General features: G+C 42.6%; 3 protein-coding genes across 5 annotated transcripts in view; 1 reads left to right on the top strand and 2 right to left on the bottom strand.

The window, feature by feature from the left end:
* The window catches only part of Ermap (erythroblast membrane associated protein (Scianna blood group)), a 28121-nt gene extending 27490 nt beyond the window's left edge, over positions 1–631 (bottom strand). Inside the window, exon 1 of the mRNA XM_077791541.1 lies at positions 370–631. Within this exon, the coding sequence (XP_077647667.1) occupies positions 370–631 (262 nt within the window). The remainder of the gene's footprint in view (positions 1–369) is intronic.
* On the top strand, positions 520–7433 carry Svbp (small vasohibin binding protein). Of its 3 annotated transcripts, none has more exons than XM_026410396.2 (3): positions 520–600; positions 1291–1436; positions 7034–7432. In XM_026410396.2, exons 2-3 carry the CDS (start codon positions 1323–1325, stop codon positions 7118–7120), a joined length of 201 nt encoding a protein of 66 aa, XP_026266181.1. In that variant the 5' UTR covers positions 520–600; positions 1291–1322; the 3' UTR covers positions 7121–7432. The 3 variants fall into 3 exon arrangements, with proteins under 3 accessions (XP_026266181.1, XP_026266180.1, XP_026266179.1); XM_026410395.2 differs by lacking the exon at positions 520–600 and adding an exon at positions 701–804 and having other exon boundaries at positions 7034–7433; XM_026410394.2 differs by lacking the exon at positions 520–600 and adding an exon at positions 828–1131 and having other exon boundaries at positions 7034–7433.
* A 5144-nt stretch (positions 7434–12577) lies between these two features.
* On the bottom strand, positions 12578–22112 carry Tmem269 (transmembrane protein 269). Its single transcript, XM_026410384.2, has 5 exons — positions 22072–22112; positions 18980–19077; positions 18212–18355; positions 17102–17302; positions 12578–12846 (listed from the first exon to the last, which is right to left on the bottom strand). The coding sequence occupies exons 1-5, from the start codon at positions 22110–22112 to the stop codon at positions 12725–12727; spliced, it is 606 nt and encodes a 201-aa protein (XP_026266169.2). The 3' UTR covers positions 12578–12724.
* Positions 22113–22827: the final 715 nt, after the last annotated feature.

The raw sequence follows: 22827 nt of genomic DNA, 5'->3' as shown, positions 1-22827 counted from the left end.
TATTTGGTCAATTTCACTCCCCATTGACTCTCCTTACCCTACCTTCCTCCCTCAGGGATCTCCTTCTGTACCCTATTGGTCTCCTTTCTAATTTCCTTAACATTCCCGCCCCCCCCATACAATTTTTTTTCTTTTCTTTTATTCCCCCTAGCTTCCATACATGAGAGAAAACATACAATACTTGTCCTTCTGTCTAGCTCATTTCGCTTAACATGATGCTCTTTAGTTCCATCCATTTTCCACTTTTGTTCTTCTTTGCGCCCTGTAAAACTCCAGCATTTATAAACACTGCTTATCTGGGAAAGCTTTTGTTAGTTGTAACCCCGCCCCTGCCCCGGCCCACCCCGCCTAGGCCCCGCCCAGGCCCACCCGACCCCGCCCCCGGCTCCCTCAGGGCCGCCCAGACGAGCTTTCTGCACATGCGCGGCTGTTCCCGTGGGCGGGGGAGTCCCCCACTCGCGGCCCCGCCCTCCCGGGGGGGCCGGCCCAGTCCGCAGGCTGCGGGCTGGACTCCCCGAGTCTGGCGGAAGGGGAGAGGCGAGGGTATCCTCCACGTGGCCCGGGTCTGCGACGGTGTCGAGGCCCAAAGTCCGAGGCCCGGTAGGGAAGGCACCGAATCCCGAGCCGCCATTTTGCCGCGGGAAGGAAGGGGGCCGTCGCTGCACTGGGGCGGGCCGGGGGGCGGGCCGGGGCGGGTTGTGGGACCGGCTGGCCGGCCCGGGAGCGCCGGCAGCGGGTGTCCTGCGGGCAGTGGGCCGGCGGCTGCGGGGCCGGGCAGTGGGGGATGTCCTGGCCCCGAGGCTGGTAAGGGGCTCCGACCTTTCCGCTGCAGGAATTGGGCCGGCCTGCCCTCTCGGCCTCGGTGTCCTAACTGTAACCGCGCCGCGCTGGGCACAGCAGCTGCGGCGTTCGGACCGCTGTCACTGGGCCTTCTCAGCTGATGCTCACGCGGTAGTTCTTGGAGGGAAGTCTGGGAAGGGACGATTGTCCCATTTTGCAGACAGAAAACTAAGGTTCAGAGTGGGAAGGAGAATTGCCTAGGGACATCCAGCGAGGTCGAGGGGTCTTTCTCTCTTATCAGGCCACTCTAAATGTCTCACCTGTCAAAGGAATGGGCTGAGTTACTCTTAGGCGAGTTACAACCTCCCCTTCCCCTTCCCCTTCCTGTTTGCCCCTCCTCTCCCCTCCCCTCCTCTTCCCTTCCTTCCCCTTCTTTCCCCTTCCTTCCCTTCCCTTCCCTTTTCTTCTCTCTGTTTCTTTCTTTCATCTGCCCCTTTCTATACAATCCAGGTCAGAGCAAAGAACTTTTCAGAAGCCAAGCCATGGATCCACCTGCACGTAAGGAAAAATCCAAAGTTAAAGAACCTGTCAGCAGAGTGGAGAAGGCTAAGCAGAAATCAGCCCAGCAGGAGCTGAAGCAAAGACAAAGAGCAGAGGTGAGAGTAAGGAGGGGGCTCTGAATGCCTGTAGTCTGCTGAATAAGATGCTGGAATAGCAAACAATAGAAAGAAGAATTATGAAGAGGATCACTGCTTGCCTCCAGGCACGGAGGGGGTTCTTCCAGATTTAGAGAGGTCCAGAATGGTGAGGTGACAGCCCAGACTCACAGTACCAAGTTAGTGTCAGAATCTCAAACCACACCAAGTCTTCAGATGACTTCTGGCACCTGGCTTTTGTGATAGGATAAAGAAGCCATGCATAAGGAAAGGTCAGAATGCGGCCAGCAGGGGAGAGCAGGCAAGCAAACTGGGGTTAGACACCCCAGCACACAAGTTCTGGATTTGGTACAAAAACTAGCTCTACTCATAGCAGGTAAAGCCCCAAGCTTTAAACCTACCCATGTATTCCTTTGTTTTCTCAACACTTAAAATCAATTTAAGAATAAAAAACTTCAAACTGAGCTGAATGCCACAGAGCATGCCTGTAATCCCAGCAACTCAAAAGACTGAGGCAGAAAGATCACAAATTTGAGGCCAGCCTGGACAACTTAGTGAGACCCCATTTGAAAATAAAAAATAAAATGGGCCAGGGATGTAGCTCAGTGGTAGAATGCTCCTGGGTTCAATCCTCAGTATCTGCCCCCTCCCAAAAATCTTTAAACTGTTTATAATGCTAAAGTTAAACCACATCCAGACGTGAATATTTTAATATTATCAAGAAAAAGCTTGCTGGTCTTTTCTCTTTTCATTTTGTTCTTTTTTTTTTTTTTTAAAGATAGAGAGAGAGGAGATAGAGAGAGAGAGAGGGAGAGAATACTTTTAATTTTTATTTTTTTAGTTTTCGGTGGGCACAACATCTTTGTTTGTATGTGGTGCTGAGGATTGAACCCGGGCCGCACGCATGCCAGGCGAGCGCGCTACCGCTTGAGCCACATCCCCAGCCCCTCATTTTGTTCTTTTTGAGAAATTTAAGAATACAGAAGATTAGACAAATGCTTGGTCCTCAGCACCACAGATTGGTAATGGTTAGCATTTTGTCATAATTGCCTGGAGTCTTTTAAAAATAAGATAAAAAAAATCACGTGTAAGCCGCACACAGTAGTGCACGCCTGCAATCCCAGTGGCTCAAGAGGCTGAAGCAGGAGGATCACGAGTTCAAAACCAGCCTCAGCAAAAGCGTGGTTCTAAATAACTCAATTGAGATCCTGTCTCTAAATAAAATTCAAAATAGGGCTGGAGATGTGGCTCAGTGGTTGAGTGCCCCTGAATTCAATCCCTGGTACCAAAAAAAAAAAAAAAAAAAAGGTAAATTGAATACCCCTTTGTTTATTACCCTTTTTCCTTCCCAAAGGTAAGCAATATTTTTATACATTTACATTCAAATATATTAACAGATATCCTTGAACAATGTATAATATTCTTGTGTTTTAACTTTTTACATTAATAAAATTCTGTGCATTTTTGCATTTTGTTTGCATTATTTTAGAGCTCTTCTTTTTAACATAAGAATCTAGTTAATTTCTCTCTATAGCAGTCTTATTTTATAAATACCTTATTTTGTATACTTACCCATTTCTCCAGTGACGGACATTTTATAGTTTTTTTGGTTTTTTTTATTTTTTTGCTTTTACAAACAAAAAAGGTTTGCTGTTGTAATAACCTTTGAGGTGTTTCCTTTGGCATCTGTGCTAGGATTTCTATAGGATATTTAACTGGAAGAGTTACTGAATTACATTCTCAGTTTTACTGCACATTGCCAAATTGCTTTCAAAGCGATTGTACAAACTTGTACCCCCACTAGCGGTATGAGACTTCTCACTTCTTAATATTGCCAAACTTTTAATTTTGTTAATCTGATCCATTTGATGAACAAATACAGAAACTGAGCATGGTAGCACATACCTGTAATCCCAGCTACTTGGGAGACTGAGGCAGGAAAATAACAAGTTCAAGGCCAGCCTGTGAAATTTAGCAAGACCCTGTCTCAAAGTAAAATAAAAAGGTCAGGGATGTAGCTCAGTGGTAGAATGCTTGCCTAGCATGCTCTAGATTAAGTCCCCAGTACTGCAAACAAACAGCAGCCATACTGCTGTTTTGGGCACTATTCTAGGAACTTGAGACCCATGACTGGACAAAGCAGAGTCCCTGCCTTCATGGAGCTTGCATTCCAGTAAATGTAATAAATATAACAGCATGTCTGAAGTTAATCTGTAAATGAAAATCTACCTCTCGATTAAAGCAGACCACCTGAAAGGTGTGCTCTTGGGTTCTAACAAGTGGTTCTGCCCTTTCCTTTACTGGATGGTTTTATTGCATCATGCTTTGGCAAACAGTTTGAGGGTTGCTATAAGAAACAACCCTATGAAATCATCCTTTGTGCACACTATAAAGATAGATACTGAGAACGTTGTTCATGTCCTTATTGATACTCTTCCTGTGAGGTTGCAGAAGTTGAAATTATTTGTCTGATTTCAAATCATAGCGACCCTGGAAGAGAAATTTAATCTCTCTGAACCTCAGTTCACACAGTTCTTCAGACATGTGTTTGTTTTTTTGTTTTTTGTTTTGGTACCGGGGATTGAACTCAGGGGCACTCAACCACTGAGCCACATACCCAGCCCTATTTTGTATTTTAGTTAGAGACACGGTCTCACTGAGTTGATCAGCACCTCTCTATTACTGATGCCGGCTTTAAACTTGCAATCCTCCTATCTCAGCCTACTGAGCTTCTGGGGTTATAGGCATGTGCCACTGCACCCTGCTGAACCTCACTTCTTCAGTGCCTGCTTGGTAAAATGAGGATGCAACTGTCTACCTCACAAGACTATTATAAGGAATAGAGATGTCATATGTAAAGCACTTAATACAGTGCCTGGCACAGAGAAGGCATTCCATAAGTAGCAGCAATTATGATCAGGAATCATGGTGCTTCCAAGCAGTCTGCTTGCTTTCCTCATGTGGACTGCAGAATGAACATCCTGTTTGTGTTCTTTTGCTGAGATGTATTCTGGGTTTGCAGTCTAGTGGCAGGTGGCACTTGTTGAGCTCTTAGGATGTGCCAGGACTGGGCCGAGCCTGCACATGCATGAACACTTGTAATCCCCCCACCAACGCAGGTATTATTGTTATTCCCATTTTATCCTTTGTAAATTCTTCCTGGAATAAGGTATGGATATATAAAACATATGACCCTGTGAGGTAAGACTCTTTAAAGCAAAGTGACAAAGTGATGTGACCAGAGGGGCAGGCCTATAGTTTGAACAGACCTTCTTACCCTTGTCTGTTTTTTGCTTTGCCCTACAACTTCATTGCTATTTTCTTTATCTGTATTGCCTGGAATGTAATCACATAAAATAGCAATGTGACAAGACCCCCTCACAGGAAGCAGCATTTTCCATTCAGCTCTGCAAAGATGCCACATTCCAGAAAGTTCAATGTGAAGGAGATGTGAGGGATGAATGGGAATGAGGCACATTTGGAAGCTGAAGCAGTATTTGACACTATTAGTGACCCTTTCCTACTTGACCAAAAGCCTTTCATTCCTTGGCTTGGACACCCTGACCCATTTTGACTCTCTTCTTCCCCTGCCTATTTTGTTTTTCCCTTTCTCCTGCCACTGCCTTTCTAAAGTGGAGGGCTCCAAGAAGCTATTTAATATCCCTCTCAGGCCCCAGCCCAGTAATATGCAGATGACAAATGCTTGTTAGTTACCAAGTGAATGGGACAGAGATTTTTGGAAACACACATACACATATTCATATAATGTGTGTATATAGTTTAAAGAATAAAACACCCTTGTATCTACCTTTCAATTTAAGAACTAGTACATGACCAGAACTTGGAAACTCTGAGCACCTTTGTGGTCATGTACCTGACCCTTTACATAAGCAGTGTTCTTGCTTAATTTTTTGCTAATCTTTTCCCCTTGCTGTTCTCTATAAATTTACTATCTCTGTGTAGTCCTAATTATATAAACTAAATATATCATTTAGTTTTTCATGTTTCTGAACATATATATATATATATATATATATATATATATATATATATATTGTGTGTATCTGTGTGTGTGTGTGTCTGTCTGTCTTCCTTGTGACTAGCTGTCTTCACTCAACTTTTTTTGGGGGGAGCCAGTAACTGGGGACTGAACCCAGGGGTGTTTAAACATTGAACCACATCCCCAGCCCTTTTTATTTTTTATTTTGAGACAGGGTCTCACTAAGTTATTTAAGGCCTCACTAAGTTGCTGAGGCTGGCTTTGAACTCACACTCCTCCTGCCACTGTTTCCTGAGCCACTGGGATTACAGGCATGCACCACTGCATCTAGCACTCAACATTTTTTAACCATTCAAATTATTTTATTTGTGGCAAAATATACATAAAATACAATTTACCATTTTCACCATCAGCACATTTTGGGGGAAATCGTTTGTAGTTGTCACTATTTTCATCACTGTGTGGAATTTATTTTTCCTTAAAGATGATAAGATCAAGCTTTCTAGTAAGCTTTGATCAGTTCAGTTTGCTTTCTCTAGAAATATGAAGCTTTCAAATGTCTTGACACAAATTCATGATGTCTTGTTTTCATCTCTGTCACGTCCATGGTCCTGTGCTCTCTTCAGTTCCTAATGATGCTTGCCATGCCCACTCCCTTTTCATATTGATCAGGCATGTCAGGTTTTCAGGGGTTTTTTAGTACTTTTCCAAGAGCCATCTTGTAGTTTTGGTGATCCTCTCCATTGTATGTTTGGTTGTTATTGTATTACTCTCTGCTCTTTTGTTGTATTTTCTATTTGTCCTGTCTCATTCCATTTTTTTTTCTCCTTTCATGTCTTCTTTTCAATTAACCAAGTTATATCTCCTAGACACACAGAAACCACATGATTCTGCACATTGGGAAGTTTTATGATGGGTTTCTGTTCTTTAATAGATAGGTAAATTACTGTGAGGAAGAAGGAATGAGGAATAAAATGTGGACTCCCACCTTTCACTTTGGAATGTCTGTGGGCAGTTCTTTCCACTACCCTAGGCCATAGTCCCACAGTCTCCCTGGTGCCTCCTGGGTGATTGATGATCTCCCACCACCACTCTATCCCTCGTGTGGCCTCCAGTTATCTTTCCCAAAGCACAGATAGAATTGGCTTGCTCCCCTGCACACTTATCGTTCCTGGCTCTCCAAAGTCTGCAGATAATGTCTAGATTCTTTGGAATGGCACTTGAGGACCCAACATACTTGTTTTGCTTTCTCCCGCTCCCCAACCTCTACTCTGTATTCTTACTTGAATTCCAGAACTGATCCTGTTCTTTTCCCTCATATTTATTTATGCATAATACTCCTCCCATTATCTATCAAGTCCCATCTGTCTCTATCTCTTCAGAGCCTACCATTCCCTAAAGACCAAGTCACCTCTCTCACTGCTTCTTTCTTGACTCCCCAGATGGAATTAATACCTACCTTCCTGTTCCCAAACCCTTCTCCCTGCGTTACCATTACTGGTGCAGTTCCAGCATTTTCAGATGACTTAGCCTATTGTGTCTGAAGACTGTGCTGAGCAGCTGCTTCCGTTGCTAACATATCTGTTTCTCCATTCAGATCTATGCCCTCAACAGAGTCATGACGGAACTGGAGCAGCAGCAGTTTGATGAGTTCTGTAAACAGATGCAGCCTCCTGGAGAGTGAGCCAGCCCTGTGTGCAACTGTTGGACCCTGGAGGCTTTGTCTGTGAGCTTATTACCAGTGTTAAGCTAAGGTTGCCCTTACAGACAAGACAAGAAGACACTTACGCATAAACCTGAACTTTCTTCCTATGTGTAACTTCCACTTCACTGGTTCCTCCAGTATGAATTGGTCCTGGCTTGCTGAAGAGACTTGTTTTCTTCTAAGATAATATTCTTTTTTAAGAACCTTTTTCTATTATTTGAGAAAAATCAGTGTTTCTTGTGAAACTGTGTATCTTCTCCAAAAATGCAAATAAAATACTAATAAAATGTTCATTTGCTCATTCTTTAGCTTGGGAATGCCTAACCATAGAAAGTAAAGAAAGTAGTAGGTAAAAAATGTGGGGGTGAGCCAACAGCCCTTCCTCCTCCGGGAACTGGATGGATAGGAGGAGCATGGCTGTTCCTGGTGCTACTCAGGGTCTAAAGCTCTGAAGACCCTACTGATCACAGACTTTGATCTCACAGGTAAAAATGTATGACCTGGACTCCCACTTGAGCAGCTAGCCAGGGCCACAGGCTGGAAGCTGGGGCCCCCTTACCTGTGACTGCAGAGTACTAGCAGTGGGCTTAACGCTGACTGCCTGACTGCCAGGGGCCAGAACAAGTGCCTTTTGTTTTTCATCTTGGGTGCCACTCTGTCAGGGTTAAGTTTGTGATGGGAATATTAAGACTAGTCCCTCAGAAACCAAACACCCACCCATCCAACTTCCATTTTTAGGGGTAGAAATGTAAAGTTGTTTCTGCCTCAGGAAACAAGTATGTATCAGGAATGGTAGTTCATACCAACATGTTTAATTCTGAGCAACAAGAGATTATTCTTTCAGGATATTTTATTTGGGAGTTGGGGAAAAAGATTTCAGAGAGCTGAACAAAGATGGAATGAGGCAGAGTCTCAGGGCAGAGGAGACAACCACTACCACCTCCCCTACTCCAAGAGTAAATTGGGGGAGTTAAGTGAGTGTGAGAAACTTGCTACCACTGTGAGGATGTGTTTTTGAAAGCCCAAATTATAACTATGGATAATCCATAGATTATTCCCATTAATGGTAATTAGTTCTATAGTGTCCTGCTAAATTTTGGCTGAATTTTTTGTTTTGTTCTTTTTGGAGGAGTGGCTATTCAAGGGAGCTATTCGTATAAACATAAGGAACTGCTGTTAATATACCAGAAAGAGCACGGTTTGGAAGTCAAATGGCCTGAGTTAAGTATCTGTTAACCTCTCTGAGCCTCAAATCCTATCTACATAATGGAATAATGTTTTCTTCCTCTCAGGATCAATATTGAGAAATAAATAATGTTTGTGCTAGATGGGGCTATTTCCCTTCCCAATTACCTTTCAGATTGTTTCATAGGAAATGCATTAACTTTCTAATAACCAAGTAATACATGAGATTGTTTGGAAAGATTCCTACCCTTCTTGAACTGCTTGTATTAATATGTCTCATCCATGGGTATACTTTTGTCCTGGAGAAGCATCCTAGTAGGGCAGTGTTTTTCAAACTACAGGTGGTTTTAAAATTAGCTTACTAAATTGACTTTTCTATGAGATGATAAATTTGAAAATATCATATGTGAAGGCTGGAAGTGTAGCTCAGAGGTAGATTGTATGTTTAGCATGCTGAGGCCCTGGGTTCTATCCTCAGAACCAAAAGAAAAAAAAAATCATATATGATAAGGATATTGTTTCATGAAGCTTTTGTTTCAGGTTTATATGTTCATATACATTCATATGCATATATTAAATTTGATACAAATGTTATTTCTTACTGAGTTACAGCTTTACAGAAAAATTTGAGGTACAAGAAGATGCCTGAGGGTTGGGGATGTCACTCATGCCACTTGCCTGGCATGCACAAGGCCCTGGGCTCAATCCCCAGCATTACTGGGAAAAAAAAAAAAAAAAAAAACCTGACCCAAGATGGGAATGGGTCATCACTTTACTCATATTTTAAATAACAAAAAGGAGTCATCTTCTGAGTAATACTAGGGTAAGGGCTCCAGATGCCTTTTTGTCCATAATTGGAATAGCATTGAATGCCAAGGCTCTTATAATCAGTGAAAACTAGGAACACATTCTGCTCATCTGCCTAGGATTCCCTAATCCTGAGGTAAGAGATCATCTTTTTGAAGCCCTACATCAAAAAAATCAATAATGAAAACATTGACAGAGGTCAGGCTGTCTAGGTTTAATTAGGTCTATCACTTACTAATTGTGTGTGCAAGTTTTAATCTTTGTAGGTAATTCTTTTTTATTGGTTATTCAAAACATTACAAAGATTGCAGAATCACATAGGTTACACATCCACATTTTTACATAATGCCATAATAATAACTGTTGTATTCTGCTACCTTTCCTATCCTCTACTATCCCCCCTCCCCTCCCCTTCCATCTTCTCTCTCTACCCCATCTACTGTAATTCATTTCTCTCCTTATTTTTTTCCCATTCCCCTCACAACCTCTTATATGTAATTTTGTATAACAATGAGAGTAATTCTTAATTGGTTTCAGGACGTTTTTACACTTAAAATTAAGGACCCCAAAGAACTTTTGTTTATGCAGGTTGTATGCATCATTTTTGCTATGTTATAAATGAATAAAAGTTTGAAATGTTAATTAATTTTAAAATGTAGAATAAAAGTCCATTATAAATTAACTGTGTGTGCACAAGCATGTGTGATACTGGGGACTGAACCCAAGGGCACTCTACCACTGAGCAACATCCCCAGAACTTATTTATTTTGAGACAGGATCTCTGTAAGTTCTCAGGCTGCCTGGAACTTACAATCCTCTTGCCTTAGCCTTCTGAGTTGCGGGAATTACAGGCTGCACCAATGCACTAAACCATAAATGCATTGGTCATTTCGAAAATACCCGGTTCACTGAATTATGCTGGTCTTCCCAATGTTGACACATTGCATTATGCAACATCAAAAGTACATACTCATTCATATCCCACCAAGCTCACAGGAAAACTCCTAAGAGTATTAGAAAGGGGTCAAGCTCACAGTGATAGATACAAGTTTTCCCAAAATCAGATTTTCACATGGAAACTAAAATTTTATCCCTGGCTACAAAGAATGTTTCTTGAAGTGACAGGCTTACTCAATTCATATTTCAATAAAACCAGTCTGAACAGCCCTAGTTTGTCTGTTAATAATCCTTTGTTGTTTCATAAGGAAAGAAGTCAGTTCAACTCAAACTCAAACCAGGACTTTCCTGGAGAAAACATTACCTCGTTATACAGCAGGAGTATTTCAGGCATGTTTTTCATTTCGTTGCACAGAAAATGTTAAAAAGGTACACTCAAGAGTGAATATTTAATAAAATTAATAACTTTTATTGCCTCATCAAAAGCATTCTTAAGTGAAATTGCTTTGTTTTCCTTAAAAGAGCCAGTGGTGGTGGAAAGTGCCCTGACTCCCAGGACCAGCTGGAGTCACAACAAGACATGATCTTGCTCCATTAGTAAAATTATCACAGTAACATTGCAGTCCCTGTTTTCAGATTATTAAGATAATTTTGATCCTGAAAGGGTCTCAGGAACCCCAGAGGTCTACAGACCATACTTTGAGAACTTCTGGCCTTAAGCCTGTGGTCACCTACCTCACTGGATTATTTAGGGCATTAAGTGAAACAGTAAAATGCAAGGACAGTTCTTCACATAGTACATGTTAATTATGCATTTACTGCATTGTACATTGTAGATATGAACTATTATTAACATTATCTTAAGTTGAAGGATATATATGGGAAGAGGAAGGTAGAAAGGAGAAAAAGAGCAATTTAGCATTTAACACCTTTTCCATGTCATTCACTATTCTAGGTATTTTGTGCATTGTATTTAGTCCATAAAACCCTGGGAGGAAGTAAATCTTCTACTTTATGATAAGGAAGTGGATTGAGAGAGATTAAACACTTTACTCAAGTTTACAGAGCTAAAAATGTAGCAGAATTCTCTGTCATTTGAGTCTGCTCACTAGACAAAATAGTCCTTCAGGTTGGGAATAGCAGGTCAAGAGGGACATCTACACTCAACCTAGAGTTTAAGACTAGTGGAGGGCTGGGGATGTGGCTCAAGCGGTAGCACGCTTGCTTGGCATGCGTGCGGGCCCCGGGTTCGATCCTCAGCACCACATACAAACAAAGATGTTGTGTCCCTTGAAAACTAAAAAATAAATGTCAATCTTAAAAAAAAAAAAAGACTAGTGGAACTGCTTAGACCCCTCAGACTCCACTAAGGTACTATAGTATAGTAACCTGTGTATAACTCACTAGAATCCACAAATCAATTCATCTACAAAGTAAATATTATTGTCACAGAACTATGTAAATAAAAACTGAAGCAGTTAGTGGGATACAGAATATTCATCTAACCATGAGGACAATACAAATGATCTAAGAGACATGACTAGAAAGCAGTAGAGAATAGGATGGTACCTGCTCCTCTACAGTCAAATCAGAGTGATGTGGGCTTCTTTGGATTAGTATTTTTTAAAAATCCTACTGTAAATTTGATGCTTATTTACCACAAGCACTTGTGAAAACTTCAAAGTCAGATGTGGTAAAAGGTGCTCTGGCGCCACCTTTGGGCAAGGAGCAGAATTCACCAGCCATCCTCTTGGCGTCCCATCTGAATCCAAAGTCCAAGGGCCACATTGTGGCTCACTATATCCAGTGGACCCAAGTTCTCTGTGAGCACAACTTTACCATACAATACTGTTTATTTCTATTTGATTTGTATTTGACAATCATTTGACAATGGACAATACCATATTTGATGTATGTAGGAGATGAAGTAGCATTTTATTATCTAGAGTTTAGTGTTGAGAGTTTAGGAAAGACATCCAGGAAGCCAGAGGATGCCCTGTGCTGCCAATTCATCCAGTCTGTATCAAAGTAACAGGCAGGAGGTTTTTTGTTTGTTTTTTTGCAGTGCTGGAGATTGAACCCAGGGCCTTATGCATGCAAGGCAAGCACTCTACCAGCTGAGCTATATCTCTAGCCCGCGAGGCAGAAGCTTTGGACTGTTAAAAGGCAGAATTTTTAAGTTACAAGACTCTACACATATTCCAAGCAGACAGTGTAACTGTCCTGTGACAGGTTCTGCAGCGTCCACAAGTGTAAAACATGAGCCCACCCCAACACTAGGGTAATTCTGATTCTGATCTAGCAGGGCCGAGATGGAGGCTATACCAACTCTGGAGGCCTTCTCTCCTTCCCACGGGATACACCTTAATGCACAAGTTCAGCTAGATAGTGACAGAGCTGGAACACAAACTCAGCCCAAACTTAGCTTGGGGAAAAAAAAAAATCTGTTCCACATGACATGTACAAGTCTTGCCTCAAAGAGAACCAGAACCCTGAATAAAGAGAAAGAAGCAATGGCTTCCAGGCCTACTGTGGGTTGCTGTGATTTAAGACAACAGAGATTGCATTATCTAACAAATGACAACACAGGCACAAGTAAAAGCTTTAGTGAGGATAAGGCCAGGCTTGGCCCGATATGCTGGAACAAATCCCACAAAGGTCAGCAGGAGTTGGTAGAGCTGCAGCTCCTCAGTGCTAGAATCTAAAACAGGCTGCCCTGCTCCACACAGCATCTGGGAAGAAGATGTAGGAGAGTGACCACATCAGACAGTAAAACGCAGTGAGGGAGAATGGGAAGAAAAACACCATGAAGACACCTGGAAGAAGCAAAACAGACATTCAGTTTTGTTTGTTTGTTTTATATTTTTTTAGGTGTAGATGGACACAATACCTTTATTGTATTTGTTTATTTTTATGTGGTGCTGGGGATCAAACCCAGTGCCTCACACATGCTAAGCAAGCACTCTCCCACTGAGCCACAACCCTAGCCCCCAGACACTTAGCAGCAAAAAAGAGACAGGAGCCCTGTCTTTAAGTTCAGTTTAGTGGATTTTTGCAAATAACTAGACAATTGTACCTTACTGCACTTCTAGATTCCATTTTTTTTTTTATTTTGGAAGAAACCAGTCCTAGGCAAGAATAAATGTGCGTTGCCCAGATCCTTCACTGGCGTAAGAGGGCATCTTCCTAATTACTTTGAGTTTAATATGGAAAAATGGTCAATACCATATTTTTTGTATGCAGGAAGGAGTTAACACAGCAGGCCTGAGAATGCCATCCCTAGAAAGGCCTGGATGCAAGGTTGGCCATGGCCAGCAGAAAACTGTTAATAGAAAACTTCTAAGTGATCTGAGTGACTCATTGTGTCTAGGCTGTCCAAGCCCAGTGGTTTGTGCTGAATACCTGCTTTACTTTTGAGAGTTTGGGACTTGGATACATGCTGGGTAGAGGGTTCCTAGGTGACCAGTCCCCAGTAAAAACCAAGTCTCTTATGAGCTTCCCTAGCAAACAACAAAACGTAAATCATGACAATTCAGTGCTGGAGGAATTAAGCATGGCTGTGTGATTCCACTGTGAGTGAACTCTTGGAAGCTTGCACTCAGTTTCCTCTGAGCCTCATCCCATGCACTTTTCCTTTGTGCTGATCTTGCTTTGTATCCTTTTTCTCTAATCAATCATAGCCCTGAATAAGATAAGATGCTGAGTCCTGTGGATCCTCCTAACAAATCACCAAACCTGGAAGTGGTCTTGGAGACTCCCAATACAAGTTGAACCTCAGATTCACCACCAAAAAGGCAAAGGACAGCCCCATTAGTGGCATATCTAAATATTCTGCTAGATATTGTGCATAAATTATTTTATCTATACTTCATAATAATCTTATAGTTTAGAATTGTCTGTTTTTCAGGCAAGAGGAATATAAACAGCAGCCATCTTTTTTATTTGTTCTTTTTAGTTATACATGACAGTAGAATATATTTTGACATATTAACATATGAAGTATAACTTCAGATTCTTGTGGTTGTACATGCTGTGGAGTTACACTGGTTGTGTATTCATATATGAACATAGGAAAGTTATGTCTGATTCATTCTACTGTCTTTCCTATTCCCATCCTCCTCCCTTCCCTTCATTCCCCTTTGTCTGATCCAATGAACTTCTATTCTCTACCCCACACTGTGTGTTAGCATCTACATATCAGAGAGAATATTCACCCTTTGGGGTTTTTTTGTTGTTGTTGTTGTTTTGTTTTTTGGTTTTTGCTATTGGCTTATTTCACTTAGCATGATAGTCTCCAGTTCCATCCATTTACCAGCAAATGCCACAATTTCATTCTTATTTATGACTAAGTAATATTCCATTGTGTATATATATACCACATTTCTTTATCCATTCGTCTGTTGAAGGACACCTAGGTTGGTTCCATAGCTTAGCTACTATGAATAGAGCTAACAGCAGTTGTCTTGAAATCTACCCAATGAGATTCAGGTATTAACTGGTGCAAAATCTGTGAGATACAGTTTCCTCCTTGTCTCCCACAGCCAAGACAATCTGGAAGGCTGAGGCCAAATGCATGGTTTACTTTGAGAAGAGAGCATCAGTAGTATCTACAGGAGCAAAGAACACTGTGGGAAATCTTGTTGTGAGTTTGGGAAGGGAAGCTGGAGAAGAAGACAGAGTGCGGGGGGAGTTATCACCTCTGGCACACATCTGTGCCAGAGAATTCAGAATTACCTCATTTTACTTCAATGATCCTGCAAAGTAGGGATTTTTGCCTTTGTTTCACAGATGAAAAATATGAGCTCAAAACAATGAGGTATTAGCCAAGTTCACACAGCTACTATGTGCTGAAGTTAGAACTTGAACTCAGATCTGTTAAGCTCCAAACCCAGATTCTCACCACCATTCTGCCTCCACCACCTAGGGAATAGGAAGGGCCAGCACTGAGAACTTGGATAGGGTTGTTGGTGCTAATGCTACAAAAGGTATGAACCCTAAAGGCAAGATCAGGATAGAACCAAGGACCCTATAAACTACAACAGACTCACCACAAAGGAATAATGGGAAAAACAGTATCCCCAAGATTATTGTTTATGTGTGCACATTTTAAAAGAAAAACAATCAAAATTCCTTAAAGAAATCTGTAAATCAAGGAAAAGACTAGGAAGAGTGCTAGGAGCCACAGCAAAAATATTGATACAGGCACCTTTGGGTTTAGTGACTGCCAACCAGCCATTCAGATTATGATTATGTTAAGTTACATTATGGTAATTGTCTCCTGCTGTTTACCTGGGCCCGTTTCGGGACTCAGGTTACTCATGTCACTCTTGTAATGGGAGAGTTCCCATTGGTTGGGAAAGGATGGTAGGAGGGTGTTCCGGGGGAAGTGGACCCCCCCCCCCGGCTCAGGTAGAACACACGTGGTGGACCCACTTGTTAGGGGACGCACACGGCCTCTCACAAAATAAAACTTTGTCTCAGTTTGACTGGCTTGTGTTTTTGTGCCCAACCGGGTTGCAAGATTGCAAGCCGGCGTGCACTGACAGCCCAGCAGGGAAGCGCTCAGCAGGGGTGCAGCAGGCAGTGCTCGGTGACAGCAGCGCAGCGGCAGGAGTGGAGCTCAGCCAGCCCGCTCGGCCCGGGGCTGGGCAGCCTGCAGCAGAAGAGATCTTCCAGGGCCCCAGGGTGGCAGGAACATCAGAGCCTGAAACCCAGCACTGGATTGCTTAAACTCAAAACTTCTGAGTCACCCAGGACTCCTCCCCTTCCCATGGCATCTACTCTATTTCAACATGTTTCTGAAGTCCAGTTACTTCTCAGCTCCACACTATCATCTTCTCCCATCTGAACAAAAGTTTGGCTTTCCTGCTTCCAGCCTCAGAGCTCTACTTCTGTTCTCCACAATGGAGTCAGAGTGATCCTTGGAAACTGCCTCCCTGATCACGTCACTTCCTGCAAAAATCTGCTCAGAGGTTTCTCATTGGCCTTTAGGTCAAATCCCAATCCTGTCTAAACTGCCTACTTCGCTGGTCTCATTTTGTATCTTGGGTTCTTGGCAAGTTCCAGCCATACCGCTCCGCTAATACTTCCAACACCTGGCTCAGAACAAAATACTATTTCCTCTGTCTGAGCCTCCTACTCACCTGAAGGCTCAACTTGCAGGACTCACTTAAATGTCACTGCCTTAAGGATCCTTTCTCTCCCTTTAGGCCATCTCAATCTATACCAGGCCACTCTCTGACACCGTCTCAGAGCATCATCCTGTTCTTCATGGTACACCAAAACTATCTATTTCTAGTCTGGCAGGAGAATTGCAACTTCAAGGTCAGTCTCAGCAACTTAACAAGATCCTGTCTCAAAAAAAGGAGGTAGCTGTGGATGTGGCTCAGTGGTAGAGCAACCTGGGTTCAATTCCCAGTACTGGAAGAAGAAAAAGACCATATGCTTCTAGTTATTTCTACTTTGGTATCTTTCTCCCCCATCTGTCAATTCTGAGGCAGGAACTTTGTGTAGATTGCTTCCCAGTACCTAGCACATGATAGGTGCTCCCTAAATTTCTATAGAACTCATTAACATTCAACAAACAATGATTAAACATTGGCATAATGCTTGGTATAATTTATTGGTATAATTCTAGGAATTGGGGATTATAGTATATTAATACAAGAGAGCGTATTTGGGGTAGATTTAGTGTCTGTTTGGTTTTGTTACTGGGAATTGAACCCAGGGGCACTTTATCACTGAGCTACATCCCCTGTCCTTTTTTTATTTTTATTTTGAAACAGGGTCTCACTAAGCTGCTGAGGCTGGCCTTAAACTTGCAATCCTCCTGCCTCAGCCTCTTGAGTTCCTAGGATTACAGGCATGTGTCACTATGCTCAGAGGTGTAGGTTAAGTGTTCGCAGATCATTTTTAAAAACTAGTAAATATATACTGTGTCAGATGATGATGAATTCTATGGTGAAAAATAAAGCAAGGTAGAAGAGTAGATAGGGAATTCTGGGGTAGCCAGGAAAGGCAATATTAATAGGTCCACCATCTAGTGACATTTGAAAGAGTATTTTCACTCACCTCCCACATAAACTGCTTTTTTCCAACTGTCTGACTCCAGAATTTCATCATATGGGTAGTAGCTCTGGTCTACCATGAATAGCATCATAAGTGAAGCCATGCAGCCGAGGATGAAAGGGTTGCCTTTGGTCAGAAGGGAGGTGGAAGCCAAAACACAGGAAGCATAGGGGCAGGGTAGACCCTTATAGGATAAGGAAACTTCTGCCAGGGAAAGAAACATGGGGTCAGGTTAGCTGCTTCTCCTGATCTAGGGGCATCTAAATGAATCCAGCCCTCTTCTCTCTGGGTCTTCCCTCCTTAGGCTTATTTGTTTGTGGTACTGGTAATTGAACCCAGTACCTTGTACACCCTAGGCAAGTGCTCTCCTACTGAGCTACATCCCCAACCCTGGATCTTCCCCCCTAGACTACAAAATTCCCTTGGGCCCAGAGGCAGTGGCAGCTGTAGAATCACTTAGTTGTTCACAAACAGATGTTGTGTGGGTTTGCATGTGCCCTGGCCCCTGGGAAGTCCCTGCTGATAGGGTCCTAGAGTGGTCTGTAGATCAAAGTCTGGGGTCTCCTCCCAGCTCTGCCTCTGACTGACCTTGTGACCTTTGGCAAATCCTTCCCTCTCTAGGTTTTAGTTTCCCCATCACTTAAAGGCTACAACTATAATCAGCTGCAAAATGACAAACAGCGGACCCTTTATGCAAACAAAATCTTACAGGGAAACATTTCCTGGTATCTTAAACCAGATGTTCTGCCTAAGGTAGTTTTTCATCTCCCCTTTGCCCCTACTGTACTTGCCCTCCCTATTTTTGTGGCCTTAGGAAAGTAACTTCCCTTACCACGGCTAGTTTTCTCCTGTTTGAGGGGAACTGGAGTATGACCTCCATTTCTAGAGTCCATGAAATGATGTTCTCCAACCAAAAACCACACAATGAAAGAGGTACAGTTGTTCCAATAAATGAAGACCTCTCTCAGATGAGGGCTCTATCAAGGTAGCCTGAAACCTTTGAGGGGCTTGGGGCATGCACGAAGGAAGGAAGAGGGCTTCTAGCTTCCAACAGCTCCTCCCTCTCTGTGGTGCCCTACCCTCACTTCCTAAGGCTACCTGGGTTCCACTCACCAGATGAATAAAAACACAGGCGGAAAGAAGTGGTTAACACATAGAGGACAGCCAGGAACCCATTCAGCGGCCCATCCGCACCAAGGAGAAGGGCCGAGGCCAGGCCAAAGGTGGTGAAGACAGCAAAGTCATTCAGCTCAGCTCCTGTTCGAGAGGCCCAACACTCGTATGTTGTCACCTTAGCCTTCCTGGGTGGACATGGGGTGGGGGGCGGAGCTGGAGGGGTCCTAAGGTGCCTAGAGTGGTCTGTAGATCAAAGTCTGGAGTCTCCTCCCAGCTCTGCCTCTGAATGACCTTGTGGCCTTTGGTATATTAGTTTCCCCATCACTTAAAGGTTGCATTACAATTGACTGCAAAAACGACAAGCAGTGGAACCCTTTATGCAAGCCAAATCATACAGGGAAACATTTCCTGGAATCTTAAACCAGATGCTCTGCCTAAGGTAGTTTTTTATCTCCCCACTACCCCCCCCCACCTTCCCCATTTCCTCTCTAATACTTGGATCTACCCAGGACAGGGAGGCAGGGCCAATGAGGATACTGAATGCCAGGACAAAAATTACCCAAAGATGGATAAGTGAGCCTGCAGAGGAGCTGATCTAGGCTGCAAGGCTCCCTAACTCCTGCTCCAGGGCTGCTCAGCTATTCTTAGATGCACATGAACAGAAATGAGAGATGGTGAAAAAGTCTGCTGATGTTAGAGGGTGGGTAGTGACCCAAGATGGATGTTCCCAGGGTCAGGGATTTGGGGCCTGAAGCCAGGACTCACCTGATTTGCATAATATGTTGAATTGTCTGTTCATAGCCCCTATTGCCATGTCTAGCAGGAAGCTGATCAGAAGCGTCCAGGAGGCAGACTGAGGTTTCCTGAAGTGCAGGCCAGCAGGCCCAAACAGGACAGTTCATTTAAGTCCCCACTGGACAACTTCTCCCACCACCAATACACTAATATACTCCCTGAACACCTATGCCCACCCAAGCATATCCTCTATGCTCACCTCCTTTCTAGTATATTCCACCTTACACTCATATACACTCACACCCTCACATACACCTATATCCTTCTCAAACACATAACCCATAGCCTTTTTTAATTTTTTATCTTTTGGTACTAAGGACTGAACCCAGGGTTCAATCTACACTGAGCTAACCACCCCAAGCCTTTTCAATTGATCAACTGATTGATTGATCTACTGATTTAGAGACAGGTTCTCATTAAATTGCCAAGGCTGGCCTTGAACTTGCTATCATCCTGTCTCAGCCTCCAGAGACACTGGGATTACAGGCATGTGCCACTGGGCCCAGTTTAACCCATCCTCTTAAAGGATTTCTCTAAATCCCTGTGGTAATCTCTAAGGCCCCCTCTGACTCTAAATTCCAGGCATATTTGATGGCCCAGGTATCATTCTTAGGTCCTAATCCAGCCCCTGCCACCATCTCATCATGAATTCTCAGATAAATCACTATCCTGCTCTAGGCCTTTTCCCCTCCACTTGCAAAATGAGGGGTACATGCTAAATGAATTATTTAATAGATATAAACCTATTCAGATGATCTGTTTCTCCTTGTGTGAGTTTTGGTAGCTTATATCTTCTAAGGAATTGATCCATTTCACCCAGGCTATCACATTTGTACGAATGTAGTGATGGCCCCTATTTCTGATATTGGTAATTTGTGTCTTCTCTCCTTTTTCTTGGTTATCCTGGCCAGAAGTATATCAATTTTATTGACATTTTCAAAAAATCAGCTAATGATTCCATTGATTTTTCTCTATTAATTTCCTATTTTAACTTCTTTAATTGCCACTCTATTTTTTATTTTTGTGTGGAACTGAGGGTTGAACCCAGGGCCTTGCACATGTGAGGCAAGTGCTCCACTGCTGAGCTATATCGCTAACTCTATTTTTATTATTTCTTTTTTTCTGCTCTGAATTTGCTCTTCTTTTTCTTGTTTCTGAAGGTGAAAGTTTAGATTATTGATTTTTGATCTTATTTTCTAATACAGCAATGCACATTCTAGTCTACTACAAACCATATGTATAATATAAAAGACAGTGGTCCCAGAAGATATCACCTAGTGATGTCACAGCTTTCTTAGTTCATGATATTCCAATAAAATCACCTACTGTTTTGTTTCTCAGAACATCACATTGTTAAGCAATGCATGACTGTAAAATGTATTCAAGGCTATTAATTTCCATCTAAGCCCTGCTTTTCCTGCATCCAACAAATTGTGGTAAATTGTATTTTTTTTTTTTTTTTTTTAGTCATCGGCAGACACAACATCTTTATTTTGTATGTGGTGCTGAGGATCGAACCCGGGCCGCACGCATGCCAGGCCAGCGCGCTACCGCTTGAGCCACATCCCCAGCCCGGTAAATTGTATTTTCATTTCAAAATATTTTTAGATATTTTGAGATTTCTTTTATCCATGTATCATCTAGAAATATGTTGTTTAATCTCCAAATAGTGCTGGATTTTCCAGCTCTCTTTCCATTATTGATTTCTAGTTTAATTCCATGTTACCTGAGATGATTTCTGATTTTTAAATTTGTTAAGGTGTATTTTATGACCCAGAATGTGGTCCATCTTAGTTAATGTTCTAAGTGATCTTGAGAAAAATGTGTATTCTACTGGTATTGGATAGTCTATAAATGTCAATTATATCCAGTGACTGATGGTGTTTTAGAATTTAACTATGTCCTTGCTGATTTTCTGTCTGCAGGATCTGCCAACTACTGACAATAGGTGGTTAAATCTTTTATAAAATAGTGAGTTTGTCAATTTCTCCTCGCAGTTCTACTAGTTGTGGTCTTGTGTATTTTGATGCTTTAAATGATTTCAAAGGACTCTTTCAGACCTCATGTTCTTGAGTCCTGTACCTTGCCCAGCCCATGTTCCCAATGCCCTCTGAAAATAGCCACCATAGTTCTAAGCAACCTGACCTAGGAGGTCCATTCCCAGTCTGCAAGGTGACTACAGCAGAAGCAAGTCTGCTTAGGTGGCCCAGCAGAAGCAAACAGAGAGCTTAACCTCAGACTTCACCTGTCCCTTGTTTAGACCCAGACCTAAGGATTAAAAGGGAACTAAGGCTAAATAAAAAATATTTATCATACTATTGTGGTATGAAAAACCACACTCCCAGAAGATTTGGCTGAACTAATAAGACAGAGATTTTCTGCTTGCAGATATGCCCATGTGCACAGTTTATTAGACTCCAAAAATCCAAAATTAGAGAATCAAAAATTTTTTAATATTGGAGGGAGCTTAAATATCATTTTCTTCTCATTTGGATAAAAAAAAAAGATCCAAAAAGAATTCACTTGCCGCAATGGCTATGAATCAAATAGATTAGGAGGATATCATTTGCATTATAAAGGATTTATCTTTAAGAAGCTGACAAAGACAATGAAACATGATTCAATTCATAGAAACATAATTTGCTTATATAAATTGCTTTGGAGGCACATAATATGTGTTTTGGACTTTCCAGAACAGTGCTGATTTCAAATATTCTGCCAGGTCATATATTCTAATTTAAGAATCAGAAAATATGAATGGAAGATGAGAATCTCTTGATTTTTCTTATAAAAACCATTCTAGGCTTCCATAACTTAAAGAACTTCAGAAATCATAATGTAAGCACCTCAATTTTATGGAAGGAGAAATTGAGGCCAAGAGCTGTGACCTAGTGAAGGTTGTATATCATATTGGTGGCACAACTGAGGCTATTGTTCTTTTTCCTGCCCCCCAGTTGACCCCAGGGCTGTGGGGCCTGCCTCTCTAGACTCCCCCCCTCTCACCTTCCCTCATGCCATGGGCTCCAGCACTTGGCTAAGAGCATGCTGGGCCCCAGACCTACCTGCTGACGCTGCAGAAGATGGAGAAGAGCCCCAGAACCATGTTGGCCAGGGACAAGGCACTGGTAACATCCTTCCAGGAAAATTCATTTATCTTGGGCTGCCTCCGGTTATGGCTGGGGCATTGACCTGGGGCCCAGGAGAGAGGGAAAAGAAGTTTCCAAGGTCAAGAAGTCCCAAAAGAGGCTCCCAAGGACCTGGTAGCTTCTGTGGCCTTAGACCTCATCCCAGAACTACACCCTCCCCAGACAGTGTCACAAGCTAGATTAAGGACAAGAGGTGGATGAAGGAGACATAGGAAGGAAAGACAAAGGTGCTGAAGGTGGAGGGTCCTGGGAAAGCTCAGTAGCAGAGCAGGTGAACTCATGCAACCATAGTTTCTACTTGCTCTCTGACTCACCTCCTGTCCCCTTGACCCTCCTGGCACCCCCCTGGCCTCCATCTGGGAAATTGGCCTTTGTCATATCCTAAGAGCTGGCTTGAGAGAGCAGTGGATTCAGAAGGCACCTTCGTCCCACAGAGCAAAGTTGTTCTCTCACAGACTAGGGCTGCAGCTGAGGTGTCCTAAAGCCCAAACCAGGTCCCAACCAGGACAGCAGTTCCACCTCCAACAGCAGAGGAAATGAAAGGTACAAAATGAATATTCTCAGCATGCAGTGGTTCACCAAGTGCTTCTCATTATGGTCTTACTTCTGGTCCAGACCACCTTGGTAGATGGTACTATTGTTCGTCCCCATTTTATGAACAAGGAAACAGAG

This window comes from Urocitellus parryii, chromosome 11 (assembly GCF_045843805.1).
Source record: "Urocitellus parryii isolate mUroPar1 chromosome 11, mUroPar1.hap1, whole genome shotgun sequence".
Taxonomy (NCBI): domain Eukaryota; kingdom Metazoa; phylum Chordata; class Mammalia; order Rodentia; family Sciuridae; genus Urocitellus; species Urocitellus parryii.
This window is presented reverse-complemented; position numbering and strand designations above follow the sequence as displayed.